The following is a 21,940-nucleotide window of genomic DNA, read 5'->3' on the forward strand; positions in this document are numbered from 1 at the left end:
ATCCGGCGTAGATCCCTCAGAGTGGTTATTGTCCCACTGCTCAATGGCGATCCGGCGTAGACCCCTCAGAGGCGTTAGTGGGTCACGTCGTCCATAAACATACCTTTTGAATCTATCCCAGGCATGTTCGATAGGGTTCATGTGTGGAGAACATGTTGTTATCCTGAAGAAACTCATTCACAAATGTGCACGATGGGGGTGCGAGTTGTTGCCATGAAGACGAATGCCTCGCCAATATGCTGCCGATATGGTTGCACTATCAGTCGGAGGATGGCATTCACGTATCGTACAGCCGTTACGGCGCCTTTCATGGCCACCAAAGGCCTATGTCGGTCCCACGTAATGCCACCCCAAAACAGTAGCGAACCTCCACCTTACTGCACTCGCTGGACAGTGTGTCTAAGGCGTCCAGCCTGACCGGGTTGCCTCCAAACACGTCTCCGACGATTGTATGGTTGAAGGCATAAGCGACACTCATCGGTGAAGAGAACGTGATGTCAGTTCCGAGCGGTCCATTCGGCATGTTGTTGGGCACATCTGTACAGTCCGCGCCAGGTATCTGAGAGCTTCGTGACCGTTGCTCTGAAACAGCTCGATAGCCACTGCGCATGCGCGGAAGTGTGCAGCTCTGCCCAAATAGATTCGGTTGTCCTCAGTGTGACACGAGTGTCCTTTGTGAGTACAGTACAAGTTCCACCTTTGCGTTCTTTTTCGGTATTTATATTACTAGTGCACAGTGACTTCATACTGAATATGATGTCTATTAGTACTTCAAAACTAAAAGGCAGAAAACTGAATAGTCAGTCACAGGAGATTATACATAAGGTTTTAATGTTTATGGAGGCTGAGTCCTCTCGGGGGATGAACATTCCGGTGAACCAAGCTCAGCTGTGAACTGAAGTGGCCACAGGCGTTTCGCGTAGCGGTATCCAGAAAATTAAAAGGGAAGACAGGCTATCAGAATATCACGGGAAAGGGAAATTTGAAACTCCAGACAAAAGACGTAAACGCAAAAGACTTATAGATGTTGATAGTTTCGGTGAGGCCGTTGTTAGGAGAACTGTTTACAACTTTTATCTGGCTGAAAAACTTGTGCCTCCAGTGGAAGGAATTAAACAGAAGTTGAAAGAAGCAGTAGACTTTCAAGGTAGTAACACTAGTGTAAGGCGGCTACTAAAGAAATTTGGTTTCCGCTGGAAAGAAAACAACATCAAGTAGGCTGATATTGTTAGAGAGAAGCGATATTAGAGAAAATAGAATATCGCATTTGAAGTAAATAAAAAAATGTAGGGAAGAAAACAGACATTGTTTACGTTGATGAAACTTTTATTTTATCGTCACATGTAACTGGGAAATCATGAAGTGATAATACTGCTCACGGTCTCCTCAAACCGGTATCAAAGGGACAACACCTAATAATAACTCATGCAGCCGGCGAAAATGGCTTCATTCCTAATGCGCTTGTTATGTGGAAGACAAATCAAGCAACGGGAGATTACGACAACCAAATGAACCAACAAAATTATGAGAAGTGGTTGACAGGAAAGCTGATTCCCAATCTAACTCTATAATAGTTCTCGACAATGCGCCATATCACAATGTTAAAATAAACAGAGCTCCAACATCTCACTCAACTAAAGACGATATCAGAAAGTGGCTAACAAAGGAACGAATCCCATTCTCGGATAACATATTGAAGCTCGTTCTCTATGAGCTCGTTCGAAGAACCAAGGCAACGACCGTCGAGTATTCCGTCGATAAAATCCTCAAAACTGCTGATCACGTTGCTTTACGCCTTCCTCCTTACCATCTAGAATTAAATCCAATAGGAGATATTTGGTCGGTTGTAACTGGTAGGGTAGCTTCTAGGAACGTTCTCTACAACGTAACGTCTGTGAAAAATTTATGCGAGGAGAAATTTAAATCCATGAGTAAAGAAGACTGGATTCCATTGTGCGAACACGTTAAAAAATTGAGAGGGAATACATGCAGAAAGAAATATTTATCGACAATGAAATAGATAAGACAATCATAGATTTAGGTGGTGCAGACAGTGATAGCAGAACTAATTGCTGTGATTCTAGCTCTGAAGATGACGGAGAACTGGAAGGAGTGGCTGTGCTACCTGATAATGACTGAAGGTAAGTCCTCGCATTCTAAGCTGATCAGATTTCAAAGAGAAAAAAACCAGGCCTCTTTTATTTATAGTTTATATATAACTTCATTACTGCTGTTACGTCTTACTTTTATTTTTCTTGCCATGTACTGTGATATTTTGAAGCTGATAATAGGCCCATGATGATGCTACAGTTGATGAACTCAAGAAAAAAGTGTATCTTCAATTTGTGAATTGAGATGGGAAATGTAAATATTACTAATCTGTAATAAGACACAAAGTAAATATTTTATCCTAAGATTTATCTTAGTAGTATTTATCAAAAGAATGAATGGACTGATTTTAGCAGTTCCTCGTTAGAAAGAAGATATTTTATTATTAATACGGTAAATATGGTAAATATTGTGAAACACATTTCTCTAACGTCCTACTACTAGGGAATGTAATTCTCATAATTTTTAATTAAGTAAGAAATGTTACTGCACGCAGTTTGTTTCTCGATTAAAACAGGGACAATTACGTGTCAAGAGTGGTTATCTGAAGACGCCGGGACATTTATGTGAAAGCCGAGACGTCTGGTCAAGTATCGGCTGACATTTGACGAAAATTAAAACAAAATTTCCAAATTTTTTGGCAGTTTTAAATGTAATCTATGGTACAGCTGGACAACTAATTTGTCACGTTATTGAAATATGAAGTATCGCATAGCACTTGACAAGTTCTAGCTTTATGCTTTTCCAAACGTATACGGTAGTTTACTTACAACTATTGTTAGCAAGACACGGAAGATCCGCCAAGGCGCACTCTCTTCCTGAACCTGGAAGATAAGGCACACAGATTATTCACGAACAGCAAAAGTCACAGCGAAACAAAACCATTAGTAAAATATTTGCCGTTACACGGAGAAAATGCCTTCCGACTTAATTTATGTCGGTAACTATAAGCAATGCTAGCGCAATACACTGTATCTTACGTAAGCCACTATAGTATTTCAGTGAACGTAAAGTTGTGATCTAAAATGTTTTCAAACTGGGCCCGTTAACAGTAACTGCAGCGATGTGGACGAGATACCAGTGTAATAATTTTACAATAAAAATAATATTCAAACTGGCCGCTGCACAAATTAGAAGTATAGAAAAATGATATTTCTCCAAAACAAAACTGAATGCAGCGTCGATGATTAAAAAAAAAACTGTTTGTCTTGGTGACTGCTTTTGATGAAGGTCCTGTGATTTCTTTGAATTAAAGAAGTTTGACCAGTGAGTGGATTAGGTGTTCTGTATCGTCAATAAACCTAATGGATATTTCATCCCTAACTGTCAGCCAGCAAGTAATTTACATTAGGTGATAACGAATGCATCTGTAGCACTTTTCTTCATGGGGAGGAGCCTATCCAACAAACTTCTCGATTTTTGTGGAAACAATGCAGTTTCTCACTAACTGTTTACCAACAAAAAAATTGGATTATCAACTGCTTTCATTCACTTTTTACGAAGTTATTTAAAATAACTTTTCAGTCCCGATGTATCATATATGATACACATCGAAATTGCACACCTCACTAGTTCTTTCTTCTCTCGAGCATCACAAGAAGTCAACATTGATTGCAAACTTCGGGTTCTTAAACTGCATAGCATGTCTGAGCGAAATAAAGAAAAAAACATATTTTTCTAAATACAAGCTTCAATCACTTATTAAATTAGTACAGACATTCCACAGTTACTAGCTAATTATAAATTAATGTTATAACGGATTTATATCCTTTAAACTTTTGGGTATCATATACGATACCTCGGGACCCAACGCCAACGTAAAAGTGGACGTGAAGTTATATTTTTTTAGCTTAGTTACTTGGCTTGTCTGCGATGTTCAGAAGAATAGGTAAAGATGCCGGCTAGAAGGCTGCAGAGGCCTTACCTTTATACCGTGTGAGCAGTGCAAAGTGTTGCTTTGCTTCACTGCTGATAGGCATTGCTTTACACGTTCCACAAAAAAATAAAATTAAGTAGAAGAAGTAATACTAACTTAATACCGGTCCGTGTGGTAATATCAGGAAAAGCGAAAATACTTTGAAAAATATGAGACTTTATTTTGACAGTTTATCGAAAACACAATACATTAAGTAATAGCACAAGTTTAGAGTCAGTAAACACTCGTGTACGTGACGTACAAGGGCTGGAGAAAAACGTGAAAATACAGCGAGAAATGCTTGCTTGTCCATAAATACAGATGGTAGCCTAGCCTGTAGGATGTGCTGTTGCATCTAATAACGAAGGGCACCTGTGCGGTGTTCCCAATACCTTGTAAGTGTCAGTAGCTGTCAGAACAGTGTACCGTACAGCTGTGAGTGTATTACGTCGGAGATAAGTGAATTCGTACATTAGCAAATTGTTAGCGGTCGAATAGCGAGTGCTTCCGTAACAAAGACAGTCGAAGTATTTCGTGTTTCAATAGGCACCATATCGATTATTTATACCTCATGCACGCAAAGCGGAAAAACATCAAACGCTAAGTCACAGTGTGGACGTAAGTGTGTGCTGAGCGGTCAAGACAGACGGTCATTGCGAACTATGGGGACGAAAAGTAAGAGAACGACAGCTGAAAAAGTCACTGCCGAACTGAACGTCACACACGCGACCCTGTCAGCACCAAAACAAAACTAAGCTGGGAATTGCTCGGAGAGCAGAAACTCCAAAACCACTCACCAGTTATGCAAATGCCCGTAAAAGGAAAACACGAAGTCGAAGCCATCAAACCTGAATTATAGAGCAATTGAAGAACGTCATTTTGTTGGATGAGTCTTGTTTGAAACTGTTTCCAACTTCTAACCGAGTTTACTTCCCAAGAGTGAAACTTCGCGAGCGATCGGTGACGATTTGGGTGGTCTTACGGTGGTATTCCATGGGCGCCATTGTTACTCTGCAAGGTCGCATTTCGGCTGCTGAAGTCCGCCCCAGGGTACAATGTTTATTCTCCAATGGTGATGGCCGACAAGGCCCCTGTTCACACAGCTCGCATCGTCCAGAACAGGTCCGTGAGCACGAAGATGAATTGTCGCATCTCTCTTGTCACCAGTATTTACGCTCTTCTTTGGAGAGAAGAGTACGTGATCGCTACCCACCTCCGCCATTGTTACCAGAACTTGCAAGTACTTTACAGGAGAAATGGTCTGAGTTTCCCTTGAAAACCATACAGCACCTGTATTACGAGTCGACTGGAAGCTGTTATTAATGCCAACAGCTTTTCTACACCGTATTAGGTACGGTAATATGTTGTAATTCTTGTTTCCATTTTTTAGTCCATCCCCTGTACATTTCGTAACTTAAATGTTTCCCGTACAATGAGTTGAGAAAAGTCATGGAATAGCGATACGCAAATAGACAGACGGTAATAGTATCTCGTGCACAAAGTATAAAAGGACAGTGAATTGGCGGAGCTGTCATTTATAATCAACTACTTCAAGTGAAAAGATTTCCGACGCGATTATGACCACGCCAAACTTTGAACATGGAATGGTAGTTGGAGCTAGACGCTTGAGCTATTTCTTTTCGGAAATCGTTAGAGAATTCATATTCCGAGATGCACAGTGTCAAAAATGTGCGGAGTGTAGCGAATTTCAGACATTACCTCTCGCCACGGATAGCGAAGTGACCGATGGCCTTCACTTAGCGACTGTGGGCAGCGGCGTTTACGTAGTCAGTACTAATAGTAAAGCAATAATTGCGTGAAATAACCGCAGAAATCAATGTGGGACGTCCGACAAATGTATCCGTTAGGACAGTGCAGCGAAATTTGGCGTTAATGGGCTATGGCAGCAGAACACGTGTGGGACATAATCGAGAAGTCAGTTCGCGTACAAAATCCTGCAGCTGCAACACCCTCGCAGTTATGGCAGCATGGCTCAGGATTTCAGCAGGGGACTTCCGAGTTGTTGAGTCCACGCCACATCAAGCTGCTGCAGTACGCAGGGCAAAAGGAGGTCCGACACCACGTTAGGAGGTATCCCATGACTTTTGTCACCACAGTGTAATCCACACCGCTGGCTATAAAAATTGCAATACCGAGAAAATTACCAAGTATCGAAATATTACTTATTCAGCGTATAAAGCGTAAGAGGAAGACTACATGTTAATAACTGAAGGTGATCCGGGGGTATAAAGTGAATAATGCGCCGTGGATTATGATATTCCAAATGAATCAGCAGTTTAATCAGAACAGCACCGATTCACGGATCGTCTCAACCCAACTGCTAGACTCAGACTGTACTCAGCTACACCAGCGTTTCCAGATTGAGTTTTCGAAAGTCTCCCATAGCATCCAAAAAATTCGTCAAAATGATAGAAACTGGGCAAATTTTTCCCAACTATCTCAAAATTATTTGTTCCTTTAAACTATTAGTTTTATCAGCGTTGACATTTGGAAGAGGTCGAATTATGAGTTCAGGGCCGTAAAATTATCTTACATATCAGAAAATTATTGCACATAAAATAAAAGTTTAATTTGCAAATAAAAGCCGGCCAGAGTGGCCGATCGGTTCTAGGCGCTACAGTCTGGAACCGCGCGACCGCTACGGTCGCAGGTTCGAATCCCGCCTCGGGCATGGATGTGTGTGATGTCATTAGGTTAGTTAGGTTTAAGTAGTTCTAAGTTCTAGGGGACTGATGACCTCAGAAGTTAAGTCCTTTAGTGCTCAGAGCCATTTGAACAATTTTTGCAAATAAAAACAGACACAATGACCAGAAAAATAGTGTTGTTTCGTTGTTCTCTTGATTTAATCACCAGCGCACTACCCACATCTCACTTCGCTACTCAACACCTCTATCCCCTACACTACTATGAACACATAAATCCCTGTCTATATTTTTTACTTACATCTCCCGAAGGCTCTTAACTTCTTAAGCTCGCTGAAGCAACCGGTTTTCGGTTCTATCGTTTTTTTTTTTTCAACGTAAGTTTAATATGACTGTTAAAACCGCTCAAATTACTTGTTTCTGAAATAACTGATTTTCGTTTTTTTTTCCTACTATTTCCTGTAATAAACGTGCTTTTCACGAAAAGTCATAAGTGGTTGAAAACTAAAAAAAATCGTCAGTATTCTCCTGTTAATTTCAATTTTTTGAAATTTTGGTCAAAAATCGTGTTGTAATAGAGGATCCTACCACCATTTGGGTATTGCGAATAGTCAGCGCTAAATGCTGAAAACTGACTTTAGAGGACTCTATTTTCCTTGAAACTTCCTGGCAAATTAAAACTGTGTGCCGGACCGAGACTCGAACTCGGGACCTTTGCCTTTCGCGGGCAGGTGCTCTACCGACTGAGCTACCCAACCACAACTCACACCCCCTCCTCACAGCTTTACTTCTGCCAGTACCTCGTCTCCTACCTTCCAAACTTAATAGAAGCTCTCCTGCGAACCTTGCAGAACTAGCACTCCTGAAAGAAAGGATATTGCGGAGACATGGCTTGTTAATTTGTTTTTGAGGGTAGGTAAAAGTGTACTAAGTAGATGGTTCAAATGACTGTAAGCACCATGGGATTTAACATCTGAGGTCATCAGTCCCCACTAAGTAGACACAGACAACAGATGAGCTACTTTGTATTTTGATTGGAAACTATAAATGGATTCTTAAGTTTTAAGTTTCTCGTTATAAGGCGTCGGAAGTCGAGCAAATAGAGAGCACTGTACTGAAAGCCATAGCTCGCTTTAATCATAAATATATGTCTGAGTGAAGCTACTCATGTACTGCCACTATAAAATAAAAACGGTGAATAGCAGAGGGAGTGTGAATGAGAACAGTGCCGTATTCAAGTTTACAAAATAATGACAAGTCTTATTAAACCCTTAGTAACTAAAAGTAGCTGGCAAATCTTACACAGAAATAACAAATACAAACCAGATAGGGAACGGTGTTTTATATGTAAAGCATACATTGGGGTAGAAGCTATACAAATTTTCCACTAAATTAATCGCTCTTGCAACGTAGTCTGACTTTGTTTACATGAATCCACTGTGAGGCCCAGCTCTACTCGAATGGAATCAACTACGATCAGCTACACCACAAACTATGGCTCACATGAGAAGAGGGAGCTGTGAATATCATTTAACAACCCTCCGCCGGTGCTCCAGTGCTTTACCCTTTTACTTTGATACAGGTGGCAGCTGTTTGTCTGTGGCTCAACGACCGACCCCTTTATGGCCACAGGCAACACCAGGCCCTCCGTGGTCAGTTGCGATATGTGGCATGTCTTGAAGTGACGATCCTAGACAACATAAAACGAAAATTTAGTAGCACACCCTGCCCATCCGGAGAACGCTCCAGATGGCATTTCCGAAAGTCAGCTAGTTGTGAAACAGGAAGCCCCTCCGCCTAAAGAGAGCAGAGCCTCACACCGCAGTGCCCTCAGCACAAAACAGGACGCCAGCGTCCCTCAGAACCAAACTATGATAAATGACTGTTTGTTTCTCGTCTAAAGCGCTAGTCCTAACCCTTTACGGAACTCCCACCACACCATTGCGAGCACTAGACTATTTAACATAAATATAACTCCTATAACAAAGCAACTATTAAAAAAGAAAAACACAGTCGCGACGATAATAAATGTCCTCTCTCCACAAAAATAGGCAGAGTCCATTTTCTTTTAGTTTTATGAGCTTTTATGTTCGACAGCAGGATACAATTCTCATTTCATTATTTTGTGACATCCAATGAAGTGGATTGCCACATTTCCGACAATCTTTCAGGCCATTGGCTCACATGTCGCAAAAAAAAAAAAAAAAAAAAAAAAAAAAAAAAAAAAAAAAAAAAAAAAAAAACCACATTCATTTTATGTTCGACAACAACAATGTACACTATGACAGGTCCCCTTTCACCAATTCAATGCTATATCACTCTAGCATTTACGAAAAAAATAGTGAGAGCCTGTCTTGTCCTGTGTAGATGGGAGATTGAAATTTTGTTAAAAGATATCGCGGGAACGAAAAAAAAGAAACGCCTGTCAAGAATCATTCCGTGGTGCCCCAGTCATCTCCTTCACCCATCAAGTGGCACGTCAGTGATATCAATTAGATAGGCCAAGTAATTAAATTGATGTGAGAGGCGGTTTGCTTGGTGAGTAATTTTTGTTATCAGTAGTCGGATTACACTCACCAGATAGGTCAAATGGGAATCCATGGAGCAACGGCAATGTTCTTTTCGACGAACACTATTGAGAACCGACATTTGAAGTTGCCCTCAGAGGGATTCTACACCCCACACCACACATATTGCATAAGAACTGCGCTATTAGAAACATGACCGTAATGACTATGTTACCGTCACCCTGCCTGAAAGGCGGTCTTGAGTCTACAGGCACGGATACGAGTCACTGATAGTGGTCCACTTTCGAGCAGAAATGCTGCATGCGATTTGGAATCAAGTCTATCCATTCTACAACGTACTTGCGTTGGATCCTGTAGAGACGTCTTTTACTGTTACAGCCACTGGTGAATTATATTAGTGCCATTCTCATATCTCGAAATGAGTCACATTCTTTGAACCTACCTGCTAAGGATCCCATACAGCAAAATCTCCAGCGCTGTTTTTTAGACAGTCCCTCTGAATCTTGGTCGTGATCGAAGTCGCTTCCACAGACCGGTAAAGTTTCGTCATCTGTATTGTTGGATGACAATATCCAACAGACTATCAATCACATAAGAGGGTTCCTGTATTTTTTCTTCATAAACAGTTTAATGCATTATATTTAGGTTGTAACACACCCAATCAGTACACATAGCTATACGCTTTGTTTTCTCTAGCATGACTTAGAGATCTGTTTCAGCTGCTGCTAAACCATCATTAACACGTTTTGATCCTCTGGCTCTCACAGAAGGCTGAACATCGCATGATATTAACTGCACAGCTGCCACAACACAAATGGTAGAAATAAAACACAGAAATGTGGAAGACATCGCAACATATGGGAACTGGAAGAGTTTGCGGTATTGTAGAGTGCTTCCAACAGCTATTCAAAGGTGATGACCTGTACAGTTAATCTCATCTTCCTCATCGACAGGGTAGTGGATGTCTCGGCGGTCCATTTCAAAAAGCATTGTTCCCTCATTTTGCAGTATGTACGTGATTACTGTTCCAGTGTTGACCATTGCCGGAAGATGCTGTTCACAACACGCGTAGGGTAGTACAAATAGAAAGAGGTACTGTCACCTTATTGGTGAAAATGAATAAAAACATGTGGCAGGCATCGCAGCATATGGAAATAGGACCAGTCTGTAGCATTGAGGAAAGCTACCAAATAACTCTATGGAAATAATGACCTCTACATTTAATCCCATGCCCCACAGCAACAAGTATATCTGGTGTTCCGCCGTGGCTCCCTCCATGTCAACCGAGTGGCATCAGACAATCATTATGCGGTAACCATCAGCATATCCAGTGGACGGTCGGGATGGGAAAGGCACCATTCATATGGAATGGTGTACTGTAATACACACCGCAGTTGACAGCGAGATCAGTTCTAGCAATTTTACCCGGAAGTCGGAGAGAGTAATATCTACCACATTCTGCAACATGTGTAGAAACAGACTGAGCTGAGTTAATGCTATAGGAGAGTGCTTTGACCACTCAGTGGAAATTGGAACATGTTGTCATAGCTCCACCAACCGTGTATAATGTGTAACGTAAGCGCCAAATGAAGCCTGCTCCTGCAACATGACGTAGTATAAAAGACAGTATGAACAGCTATGATGGTGTTTCTTGTCAGGAAAATTAGGAAGATCCAACATTATACAGGTACTGCAGTCTGAAGCAGATCCCCGTCCCTCAGGGTCCACTCACGTCTTTCACCCACACATTCTAACATCGCTATTCTGTACCATCAAGCAGAGAAAAATTACGAACTATAAAAGCTCCACTAACTTCATGCAACAGATTTTTACCACATCTCACTCTTCTGATATATCGAAAACGAATACCGTCTGCATGGTGGCATTGAGCATATGCAGCGATCCTATTAAGTATACATGTAGTGATCCAATGGTGCAGGAAGCCAGTGATCAACGGCGCTTGCACAGACTGGTGTAAAGTTTCATCGCCTGGGCTGTATGGGAGCCTACTACTCAGATTATCAGCCGCAGGAGAGGGGTCCCTGTTACAGCACTTTTTCTTGCTATACGCGCTTTGTACACTGCCATACATTTTTTTCCGCCACTAATTCGTAATCTGTGTCAGTTTCTACACTGACATTAACACGTTTCGGTCCATTGACTCCCCCAGAAAACTAGACATCACACGGTGTGAATCATGTTGTTGCTGCTGATCCCACAACATACCTACACGCTAGATGATTGATATAAAAGAGTGTCACAACGTAAGAAAACTGGAACAATTTTGAGGCATTGTGGAGCGTATCCAAACTCCTGTTCGAAGGCTACTGACGACCTCTACATTTAAACTCATCATTCACAGTGACAGGATAGCTGATAGCGCTGTGTTCTGTTTGGTTAATTCCTCGTATTGCTTCCATGCATGCGATCACTGTTTCGGTGTTATCCATCACTGAAAAGTGTTGTCCCCTCCACCAACACACTTTCTCTATCTCAAACAAGCGATGTCAGTCACTCACTATGTGGTAATCAACAGCGTACCAGTGGACGGTTGGGGTGGAAAAGACACACTTGATGTGCTGTAATAATAAGCATCATAGTTGATAGTGCGATCAATTTTAGCAATTTCATCGTAATTTCAACATCGACCAATGACGCAGCAGCATGCTTACCAATTTCTGTATCATCGCTACACAGCCCCTCTACTACTTTCCAAGTACCATCGCGAATGTAAATAGATGACTGTGCAGTATGTTCATTCATTGTTAATTCTCGAACAGATACACCAAAGTATAGCAGATTGCAACCTACAAATCTTTAGCACTTCGATCATAGTGCGTAATTTACGATCTTTCTCTATGTGGATGGGAGTCACTGGGCATTCTCGCATTCGTAGGATAAAGTTAGAGACCGAAAGATCTCCTCGTATTGTCTTTGACCAGCGCTCCCTGCAGCTGACCACTACGTTCCATACATTCCACATTAGGTGGAGGAACAGTGCACACAAAGGCTGTAACTGCTGTCCCACACCCATACAAGAGCACAAGATTTCTCCGGATGCGCGAATGTCGAGCGGGTTAGCACCCCTTATCAGTGTACAGTAGATATGAAACTGTTGTGATGATATAAGAGACAGTTAACAACCAGAAACGGGTGGTTTTTATGCATGATGGAGCTCCAGACGGATCGAGTTTGCTGCATTTTAAGTAAATCAACTGCGCTATCAATTATGAAGTATTGTTCTAGTGTCTGGTGTCATTACCAAGAAGGTATAGGTAAGAGAGAACATAAACACATGCACTCCTAAGGCTACAAGGTTCTGCACTTAAAACACTCTATGATGTTAGATATTTGCTACTTCTGACCTTTTAATAGCATGGAATGCAACGCTGTTGGTATCCCAATGAAAGAAATATATTTCCAGAGCATGACATACATTCTCCTTGCAGGTTTCTCTACGATAAACTATGGTGACAAACTGTAAAATGAAAAACTACTTCCTTAAAACTTCGATTCGGTGTGATACATGTACAATAATGGTTTCCAGAGGTGTAGAGCCCCCACTGTTCACATCCAATCATGGTTCAGAAATTATACTAAGCTCGCATCAGTCCTATATAAAACGGAGAATGCCTCTTACAAAGAAAAAACGCATGGCAGTGGTGTTTGACATGTGAAATTACACGTCACGCCGCCACTAACTCCGTAAACAGGACATATGTCAAGCAGATGCAGACACGGTGATTGTATTACCTCACAGACACCTGTCGCTAACATAGAATCATCGTAGTTACGAAACTGAAGACTCGATTTTATGCCCAAGATGCGGCAAAGGAATGGAGTACGTCGCATAAATCTTCATTTATCTAGAGGAATGTGTCGAATCATGGTGGAAGTCCTCTGATGACCGAGAGGTTTGTGGTTAACGATCACAAGTAGACAGTGCTCTAAGCCACAGACAGAACAGGCAGTTGTATGCGAGTGGAGCGCAGGTTATGTCACACAACTGGTGCATCCCGACAGAACTACGGAAAAAAATTGGTCAAATGACCTACATCGAAATGTCCCTCTCTCTCTCTCTCTCTAGAAAGCATCAGCAGTCTTTCATTAAATCCTACCTCGTTACAACTCCACCTCATCCGATCACTCCATCCACTCTCTGTCATCCTTTAACGCATATGTAAGTAAGTTTAGCGGCAAATGGTTCTCATTTTTCCAGGAAAGCATTAAAGACAGCAGTCAACTCGCGTGTAGCACTATTACCTCAATTGACATACAGTAGAACGTTGCCCCGACGAAAAATAGAAGGACTGTTTCCCCCGTATCCGGTGCTTCCATCTCAACGTTTTCTCGTATTCCGCTTGCTGTCATACATTCGTTTCCATCTACAAGAATAGTTCTGCACCAATCAGAAGACATGCAAGTACTCCCTCAATTTCCCTGCATTTCGTCGTATTTTCCCTCGATTTATATGTATTTTCTGGCATTTTTTATGTCCCTTCTGTACATGCAGTCATTGCATCATTTCTCGTTCCATGTTCTGAAATTGCTTGTAAATGTAGTACAGCTTCCAACACCTAAAGCATATCAATTTGACGTCAAAATTACACCCATACCCCCAGCTCCCTACTACTTTTGCGATGCGAAGATAGGGATCCTCGCAAGACGCGAGGTGTATCAGCGAACTATCGTAATACTGCTTGGTTGTACAGTGCAGCATGAACAGGAGTGAAGCATTTCTTTTAGTTCCAACTCTAGCAAAATGCAGTGGATGTGTGAGGACACGTCAAAAGAGAATTTCTTCTTATTTTGCAACTAGCTGAGTTCCCGCTGTTTGCCGGGTATGTATTCCAATCCTGTTAGTCGGTTTCGTCCTTCCACCCCAATTTATCTTCTCATCTCCCCTCTCTCTGTCCATCTTCTCCTCCTCATTATCTCTGTCCATCTCCTCCTCCCATTTCTCTCTGTCCATCTCATCTTCTTTCCTATTCTATCCATTTCCTCCTCCTCCTCCTCTGTTCACCTCCTCCTCTCCCTATACCTTGAACTATGTGTCGAACGATGCTATATTTGTGTAGGTACATCCAGCGGCATATTTGGATATTGTCTGCGAAATATAATATGTTGCGAATAGAATTAGTAGCAAAGAAGTAATAAATTTAAACGTAATGCATGATGTGGTAGTAGCCGGACGGTGTGGCCGTGCGGTTCTAGGCGCTTCAGTCTGGAAACGCGTGACCGCTACCGTCGCAGGTTCGAATCCTGCCTCGGGCATGGATGTGTGTGATGTCCTTAGGTTAGTTAGGTTTAAGTAGTTCTAAGTTCTAGGGGACTGATGACCACAGATGTTAAGTCCCATAGTGCTCAGAGCCAGCCATGATGTGGTAGTTTTACACGTATCTCAGCGTTTATGTCGTTGTATCTCCTGATCTATGTGGAGAACAATGATATAATTTTGGAGGTACATTCAGCAGCATACGCAGATACTGCCTGCAAAATGTATTGCAATTAGAGCTAGTAGTACAGAAGTAAAAAAATTTAAATGACATGCATGATGTGACAGTTTTCAAGCACAATATTGTTCATGGCGTCATATGTAATGAACTATGACAGCTAGATCTCTCTACCCAGATGATGTTTCTTGTCTGACAGTAACCAAGTTTGGTTGAAACCGATCAATTGATTTAGAAGGAGATGTGGAACATACAGCCGGTCGGGGTGGCCGAGCGGTTCTAGGCGCTACAGTCTGGAACCGCGCGACCGCTACGGTCGCAGGTTCGAATCCTGCCTCGGGCATGGATGTGTGTGATGTCCTTAAGTTAGTTAGGTTTAAGTAGTTCTAAGTTCTAGGCGACTGATAACCACAGATGTTAAGTTCCATAGTGCTCAGAGCCATTTGGACCATTTTTTGGAACATACATAAATACATACACACATACATACGAGACTGAGGTGACAAAAGTCACGGGATACCACCTAATATCGTGTCGGACCTCCTTTTGACCGGTGTAGCGCAGCAACTCGAGGTGGCACGCACTGAATAAAACGCTGGAGGTCCCGTGCATAAATACTGAGCCATGCTGCCTCTAAAACCGTTCGTAACTGCGAAAATGTTGCCGATGCATGATTTTTTTGCACGAACTGACTTCTCTATTGCGTCTATAAATGTTCGATGGGATTCTGTTTCCGACGATCTGGGTGACCAAATCATTCCCTCGAAATGTCCAGAATTTTCTGCGCGACCGCTGCGGTCGCAGGTTCGAATCCTGCCTCGGGCATGGCTGTGTGTGATGTCCTTAGGTTAGTTAGGTTTAAGTAGTTGTAAGTTCTAGGGGACTCATGACCTCAGAAGTTAAGTCCCATAGTTCTCAGAGCCATTTGAACCATTTTGTCCAGAATTTTATTCGAAACAAATGCAAACAATTGTGGTCTAGTGGCGTGGCGAACTGTCATCCACAAAAATTCTATCGTTGTTTGGGAACATGAAGTCCATGAACGGCTGCAAATGATCGGTGATCGATTCAGCTGGATCTGAGGAGCCAGTCCATTTCTTGTAAACGTAGCCCACACCATTGGGGGTCACCACCGCCTTGTACAGTGCCATATTGACAACTTGGGTCTATGGCTTCTTGGGGTCTGCACTACACTCGAACCCTACCATCAGCTCTTAGCAACTGAAATTGGGTGTCATCTGAACAGGGCACGGTTTTCCGGTCGTCTAGGGTCCAACCGATATGGTCTCAGCCCAGGAGAGGCGCTGCAGGCGGTGTATTGTTAGCAAACGTATTCGAGTCTGTCGTCTGCTGCCATAAACCATTAACATCGTCCTGACAGATACTTTCGCTGTACATCCCACATTGATTTCTGCGGTTATATCATGCGATTGGTGTTTGTCTGTTAGTAGTGACATCTCTATGTAAACGCCGCTGCTCTCAGTCGTTTGGTGAAGGCCGTCGTCTACTGCGTTGTCCGTGCTGAAAGGCGATGCCTGAAATTTGGTGTTCTCGGCACACTCTTAATACTGTGGATCTCGGAATAATGAATTTGTGGTGCGCATACTGTAAGACCTTCAGTACACACACCATCAGATTATTTGACTTGTCGCTCTAACGAAGTAAGTGAGCGTCGGCAATATGTCTCGTGGTCTTATCGTAGCGTGTTTATCTTCTGCCGTTAGGTCAGACGGTAGAAATGCCACTTGCACGCTTAGAGTAGCAGATTTAAACAGAACTCGATTAATTTTCACGCACATTTATTAAAATAATAACAAGCATAAAAATTACTTAACTTGGTTCTGGATGCTATTTACAATTAAAAATCTGAAGTTCCTTTGGTATTGGTACCTTAATCTTATTCTGACATATATCTCATATATCTCTGATACTTGACAAAAGTGTCTATACATTTATCTTCGTGGCTATGTACAGGAATACGGTAATCTTATTAGGCGCAGACTGAAACTTGACTATAGACTGGTACAGACAAATGTAGACTGGTACAGACTAATGCAGACTGACTAATCGAATGTCTGTCCACTCATTATAATACCTCGCAGGTTGATGTATCACTGCGCGAGTGTGATCCACGAGGAGAAAAGGTTCTACGTTAGCAGCAATCTCATTGGCTGCGTTACATATTAATACGCGGATCGGCGGAAGCAGAATTTGGTCCGTCTCTAAGACAGCGCCATCTCGTAGTACGGAGACGGACGAGTGCTGCGCCTGCGATGTTGTGCTTAGCGGGCCGCGCACTAGTGGGAAAGTTGTGTACGCGCTGACTACACGGAACTATGTACACAACAGAATTACATAACGATATCGGAAATGGAATGACCCATGCATCTAACTACCAGTCTGTTAACTGCCGTCGTGTGGCTGTCACTTTGGATTCCTTTTCACAAGAAACACCCAAGTACAAATGGCAATCCGGCTAATGCACTGCCATTGTATACCCTGTTTACGGGACACTGCCACCATCTGCACATGGCATATCGCTAGCCCATGACTTTTGTCACCTCAGTGTATGTATGGATTAGAATCACAGGTGTGCAGCCATACCTCGATCTTCAGTAACATGTTTATTGACCCCGATTGTTTGTCAGTACAGTAACTAGCTTGCTCTTAAGGAAGCTGAACAACGTTTACGGCGTCGGACGTACTGAGGACGGACGGGTAGAAGTAGGGGACGCAGCGGCAACGGCGCATCATGTGTCTGGCGCGGCAGGCAGTGAGGCAGTTGGAGCGCGAGTAGTCGATCCTCGCCGTGGCGTAGCCGCCCTCGTTGGGGTACAGGCACTGGCGCTGCTGCAGCGACAGCCGGCGCACCGCGTCCGTGCTCATCGTCTGCTCTGCCGTCACCTGCACACAGCGACCAGCGCAGCCAGCGGCGTCACTCTCTAGAGACACTACTGTAACAGACACACATTAAACACAACACAAAGTGTTAGTCCACCCTCCCTAAAAGAACACGCTGAATACTCTGCAGATCTGTAGCTAGAGCACAACAAGCACCACGTGGTCACGTAACCTTCTACCGCTGCCTGAAGTCTTGGCAGCCAGCTGGTGTGTTTGTGCTAGGCTGCTGTAGGGAGGCCGGCCGAAGTGGACGTGCGGTTCTAGGCGCTACAGTCTGGAACCGAGCGACCGCTACGGTCGCAGGTTCGAATCCTGCCTCGGGCATGGATGTGTGTGATGTCCTTAGGTTAGTTAGGTTTAATTAGTTCTAAGTTCTAGGCGACTGATGACCTCAGAAGTTAAGTCGCATAGTGCTCAGAGCCATTTGAACCATTTTTTTGTTGTAGGGAATCGGGGTAGGAAAATGGATCGATGTGGAGACTTATCATAATGGCAGAAATGAGCTATCGGTTTGAATGTACCTCTGACCACGCCGCGAGCGTAGGCGCCCTATTTGGTGGTGTAAAAAATTAAATTGGAAAGAACACGTAGAAAATGGTGTGGGGAAGGCTAACCAAAGACTGCGTTTTATTGGTGTGGCGCTTAGAAAATGCAACAGACCTACTAAAGTGGCTGCCTACACTACGCTTATCCGTCCTCTTTTAGAATACTGCTGCGCGGTGTTGGATCCTTACCAGATAGGATTGACGGAGTACGTCGAAAAAGTTCAAAGAACGGCAGCACGTTTTGTATTATCGTAAAATAGGTAAGAGAGTCACTGAAATGATTCAGGATTTGGGGTGGATGTCATTAACACGAAGGCGTGTTTCGTTGCGGCGGAATCTTCTCACGAAATTTCAGTCACCAACTTTCTCCTCCGAAAGCGTACGTATTTTGTTCACGCCGATCTACATAGGGACAAACACTCACCATAATAAAATAAGGGACATCAGAGCCCGCACTGAAAGACATAGGTGTACGTTTTTCCGCGCGCTATACGGGACTGGAGCAATAAAGAATTGTGAGGATGGTTCAATGAACTATCTGCCCTGCGCTTAAATGTGATTTGCAGAGTACCCATGTAGATGTAGATGTAGATGAAGTGTTCAGTGTGTCTACAATGAACGGTGCACCATTCACGTCTACAAGGTTCAAAAATGGTTCAAATGGCTCTGAGCACTATGGGACTTAACTGCTGATGTCATCAGTCCCCTAGGACTTAGAACTACTTGAACCTAACTAACCTAAGGACATCACATACATCCATGCCCGACGCAGGATTCGAACTTGCGACCGTAGTGGTCGCGCGGTTCCGGACTGTAGCGCCTAGAACCACTCGGCCACTCCGGCCGGCTCACGTCTACAAGGAATGGTGCACCATTCACAATCATGTAACACATTGTAATAACTATGTTTACAAGAAGATAATTAGCGCAGGAAATGGAGACGAGAGTCACCAATTCTCAAAGACAATCGCCTTCAAACCCAAGAGGAATTTCTTCTGTTAGTCAATGTAGATCCAGCTGAACCATATTCAGAGCAAACATTACGAAGGAAACTCGATACAAATCATATTTGGAGACAGGTACCTCTCATAAGGCGATTTATCATAGCGGCGCATATAGCTATGGGCTAACAGCGCAACAACTAGACGTTATCTGACCAGGGCGTGTAGTGTGGTCGGACGAGTCGCCATTTTGCGTCCTTTTCTAATTATGCAAGTCTTCGACAGCATCGACAGCCCAATGTGATGTACAACCTCACCTATTAGAGGCTGGAGGTGGTCTTTTTATCGTACCATGACTTGAGACCACTCATTCGGGGTACCGTGAACATTATTTTAACACTTGTGGTCATTATCTATTGCCCATTCTGAGACATGCCGTCATCCATCCTTCCTGTTTCGTCGCAATCTTTTTAACTCTGCAATTTACTAATTAAACTTCAGTAAATTGTCTGAAATACTGGAAGTGTACTTATCCCTTGGAATTTTCTCAACAGCTTTATCCCATTCTCACTACGCGTGGCGTTCAATAAGAAATACAACAATTTTTTCTGAAGGCAGATTGCTTTTATTCAAGATTCCAACGCACAGTATTATTCCCCAATCTTCTGGCTACAAAATCCTATTTTCCAAACTAATCTCCATTCAATACGACGGCCCTACGCCACCTTACTGCGAGGATCTGTATGCCCTCATGGTACTACTCTACTGGTCGGCGTCCCAGCTAATGTCTTGCTGCAGCATAACCTTTCCATCATCACATTCTGCTTCCCACGGAGTGCATCCTTCATTGGGCTAATGCCGGCCGCTGTGGTCGAGCGGCTCTAGGCGCTTCAGTCTGTAACTGCGTTGCTACTATGGCCGCAGGTTCGAATCCTGCCTCGGGCATGGATTTATGTGCTCTCCTTAGGTTAGTTAGGTTTAAGTAGTTCTAAGTCTAGGGGACTGTTGACCTCAAATGTTAAGTCCCATAGTGCTTAGAGCCATTTGAACCATTTTTGAACCAAAACATTACGCCGTCTTGCTGTTAGCATGTGGCGCGAGGTGTGTCGCGTATGGCGAGAAGGTTTTTATAAATGTAGCGGGTGTTCTGACGGCTTCTATTGCTCTGTGCGCAATGAGGGAGTGATCGATTGTGTGTGTGTGATTTCTGTTCGGTTTCCTGCGTCATTTCTCTTAAAGCCGAAAGATGGTGTTGTTGCAAAGCATTGAGTTCACATGTTCGCATATATTGGGTTTGTTTTTTGCAGTGTAACCTTTTGTACGTAATAGCTTTCTTCTATTGTTAGTTTCCGATGTAAAATGTTGCTGTGTTTTAGAATGCTTAGATCAGTGGGGAGGTGGTTTTTGGGAACGGTTTTCGGCCTAACAGTTTGGAGATGTTAGTCGTGGTCATACATATTCATGAAACTGGCCATCCCATATAAGGAACTGAGGAGGATCTAGCAATTTTGCTTCTACAAGATAAAAGCAAAAAAGTAGGTCTACAAGAACAATTGGAGATTACTATACAAAGCGTAGGAGATTGCGATACATTAAATGAACGGTTTAAAGTTGGACATTTTTTTAAAATCTGTAACCATTTAACACCGTTAGCTTTCTGTCCATGATGGGATTTGAATTTCCGGGCTACCTGGAATGGTTATCCATCATCTTTGTTTCTTCAGCATCTCTTTGATTTCGTGTTCCCATTCGCGAAGAGCTCCCTCGAGTGACTCCAGCGTTTATCTGCACGCTGTGCTTTTCAGGAAGATACACGGACCGTGCGGCCATTTGACTGCTATTATGACGCTGCCAATACCCACAGACATAACACTACGTTTTAGTATATTTTGTCAGTTGACGGTGATGTGCACGTACATCTTAAGAAAGCGTGGTTGCAAGAGAAGTAGCGACATTATCTTATTTTTATTGCTCTTGTTTATGCTGTATAATGATCGCTTTTAGAGGTTCTTGTACAGTTTCTGTTGATGAATGCTTTACCCTCGAAACGTGTAAATTCTACTGTTATTCATCTTGTAAATAAGAGGTTGAGCTGACATTTTAATATTAGAGAAAATGTCGCAACACAAATTAAAGTGAAAGGCTAACGAATAAAAAAATTTTTAGGTTCACAGACAGCTTAGCCCTTCAGGCTGAAACTATGAAAAGCAAAAATTATTAAATGAAATATTCTTTGTAATTATGACCTGACCAATGTTGAGGATAAAAGAATCACTGACCGAGGTAGATCAAGATAGCATGGCCAACATACTGCCTTGCGTTACCTGGCTGAAAGATAACATCTCGGAGACCTTGTAATGGTACTTTGACTACCACGCCTTCGCCAATACAAAGATATAATTTACGATCGCGCATGCAGAAGAGCGCTGCGCCAGCGACCGATTTTTATAAATAATTTTGTTCTTTATTTTTTTTTACTTTTGCGTTGTTGTTGTTGTGGTCTTCAGTCCTGAGACTGGTTTGATGCAGCTCTCCATGCTACTCTATCCTGTGCAAGCTTTTTCATCTCCCAGTACCTACTGCAACCTACATCCTTCTGAATCTGCTTAGTGTATTCATCTCTTGGTCTCCCTCTACGATTTTTACCCTCCACGCTGCCCTCCAATACTAAATTGGTGATCCCTTGATGCCTCAGAACATGTCCTACCAACCGATCCCTTCTTCTGGTCAAGTTGTGCCACAAACTTCTCTTCTCCCCAATCCTATTCAATACTTCCTCATTAGTTATGTGATCTACCCATCTAATCTTCATCATTCTTCTGTAGCACCACATTTCAAAAGCTTCTATTCTCTTCTTGTCCAAACTATTTATTGTCCATGTTTCA

At 42.8% G+C, this 21,940-nt stretch overlaps 1 protein-coding gene across 1 annotated transcript in view; it reads right to left on the bottom strand.

The window, feature by feature from the left end:
• LOC124776401 (pickpocket protein 28-like) overlaps window positions 1-21,940 on the bottom strand; it is a 117,342-nt gene that overhangs the window by 4,273 nt on the left and 91,129 nt on the right. Inside the window, exon 8 of the mRNA XM_047251382.1 lies at window positions 17,374-17,572. Coding sequence (XP_047107338.1) covers window positions 17,374-17,572 — 199 coding nt within the window. The remainder of the gene's footprint in view (window positions 1-17,373; window positions 17,573-21,940) is intronic.

Source organism: Schistocerca piceifrons, chromosome 1 (genome assembly GCF_021461385.2).
Source record: "Schistocerca piceifrons isolate TAMUIC-IGC-003096 chromosome 1, iqSchPice1.1, whole genome shotgun sequence".
In the NCBI taxonomy this organism is placed as follows: Eukaryota; Metazoa; Arthropoda; class Insecta; order Orthoptera; family Acrididae; genus Schistocerca; species Schistocerca piceifrons.